The sequence below is a fragment of the Charadrius vociferus genome, unplaced genomic scaffold (genome assembly GCF_000708025.1).
Source record: "Charadrius vociferus isolate BGI_N301 unplaced genomic scaffold, ASM70802v2 scaffold1551, whole genome shotgun sequence".
NCBI classification, from domain to species: Eukaryota; Metazoa; Chordata; class Aves; order Charadriiformes; family Charadriidae; genus Charadrius; species Charadrius vociferus.
The window spans coordinates 31,776-33,297 of record NW_009646882.1 but is presented as its reverse complement, the minus strand read 5'-3'; the positions used below and the strand labels follow the sequence as shown (position 1 = coordinate 33,297).

The 1,522-nt window shown below is 63.4% G+C and overlaps 1 protein-coding gene across 1 annotated transcript in view; it reads right to left on the bottom strand.

Annotated features, from left to right (window-relative positions):
• Nucleotides 1-736: 736 nt before the first annotated feature.
• The window catches only part of DHX58 (DEXH (Asp-Glu-X-His) box polypeptide 58), a 10,757-nt gene continuing 9,971 nt past the window's right edge, over nt 737-1,522 (bottom strand). Inside the window, exons 20-21 of the mRNA XM_009894433.1 lie at nt 1,195-1,317; nt 737-916 (exon numbers count right to left, since the gene is read on the bottom strand). Of these exons, the coding sequence (XP_009892735.1) occupies nt 737-916; nt 1,195-1,317 (303 nt within the window). The remainder of the gene's footprint in view (nt 917-1,194; nt 1,318-1,522) is intronic.

Genomic DNA, 1,522 nt, shown 5'->3' with positions numbered 1-1,522 from the left:
TTCTGGGCCGTGGGGAGGTTTGGTCTCGGGTGGGTGGGTGAGGGGGGTCGCTCGGGACACTGCCTGCAGGAGGGGTAGGACTGGGGCAGCCCCACACGTGCACTTGCGGGTGTCCCCCCGGGGAGCCCTGCGCTGGCAGCGTGGTGTGCAGGGGCATCTGGCTCTCCAGCAGGTGATGGGGTGGTCCGGCTCCGGTGCGAGGGCTGTCCCACATCAAACCTGCTGGCGCCCAGCGAGATCTCGCGATGAATGAAGCTGCCAACTCTTCCCTCGCTCCCAGAACACCCAAACTATTTTAATGGAGGACTGTCGAACTCGCAAAGCAGACGGGAGGCTGACAGAGAAACACTGGGCCATGTCCTGGGCCCACAGGAAATGGCTGGTTCGCCTGGCAGGGTGGCGTACCGGAGGTGGAGACAGCCCCCGGAGCACGACAGAGCTGGGGGGCAGGAGGGGAAGGCAGTGGCACGAGGAGCAGTTGCCAGGGAAGGGTTCGGGTGCTTTCCCATCCCCGTGTCTCGTCCTTTCTGCATGGGTGCAGCAAAGCCTCCTCCTGCAGTCACGGGCTCTAGCAAGGGATGTGCTGCGGCAGCTCCATGCAGCGACCAAAAGAGGAGTAAGCCTTGGCTCTCTGTCTGCATGGGCCTGGAGGGAGGGTCCCATGCCCAGGGCGACGGGAAGGGTCCCACTGTCCCAGGACATGGCATGGTAAGTCGTCATCTGAGCAGATCCTGCGCTAGAAGGACTGGCCGTGGGTGCTGGAGCAGTACTCCAGGTAGTCAAACTCCTTGACGAAGAATGTCACGGCGCTCCACTTCTTGTACCTCCTCTTTTCAGCTGGCGTCTTGACCACAAAGTTTTTGATGCAGAGGATGGGCAGCTTCACCTGTCGGTAGATCATCTCCATTCCCCAGTCCTGTGTGGGCAAAGAGGGGACAGTCACGCAGCCCGCAGCGCAGCATCCCTGGGCTGCAGGACCACGCACACCTGGGATGGGGCCAGCTCCTCGCTGCCGGGGTACGTTCCCCTTTGGAGACAGCTGCCCGTGTCCATGTCCCATACGTGCAGCGCACACATCTCCCGGGCACGTGCTCCATTCCTCAGCCAGGAGCCGGGGCACAAGGCAGGGCCCCTCCTGCCCCTCCAGCAGGGACTGGGCTGCAGCCACGGGGGCACTCCGCGTGCCGCACTCACCTGGCTGCACTCACTGCACACGATGCGGCAGCCGGGCTCCCAGTCCTTGAAAGTCCGCGAGAACTGTAGTTTCCCAGAGGAAACTCTGTAATACAACCTGCAAGGAAGGGGCCGAAAGGCACTCTAAGGACAATGGTCCAGGGGACAGAGGGAAACAGGCGTGCTAGCGTAGTCACAGTCCTACAAAGCCCCCACAACCTCCCTGGACCGGGGTCCCCAAGAAAGAGCTGGCAGCAGGCTGCTGCCACCCCCTGCCCATCCTGGGTGGAGAGGGTGGCAGCTCCCGCGAGTGTCCCCTGGGAGCCCCCTCTGGCCCTCCCCTCCCGCC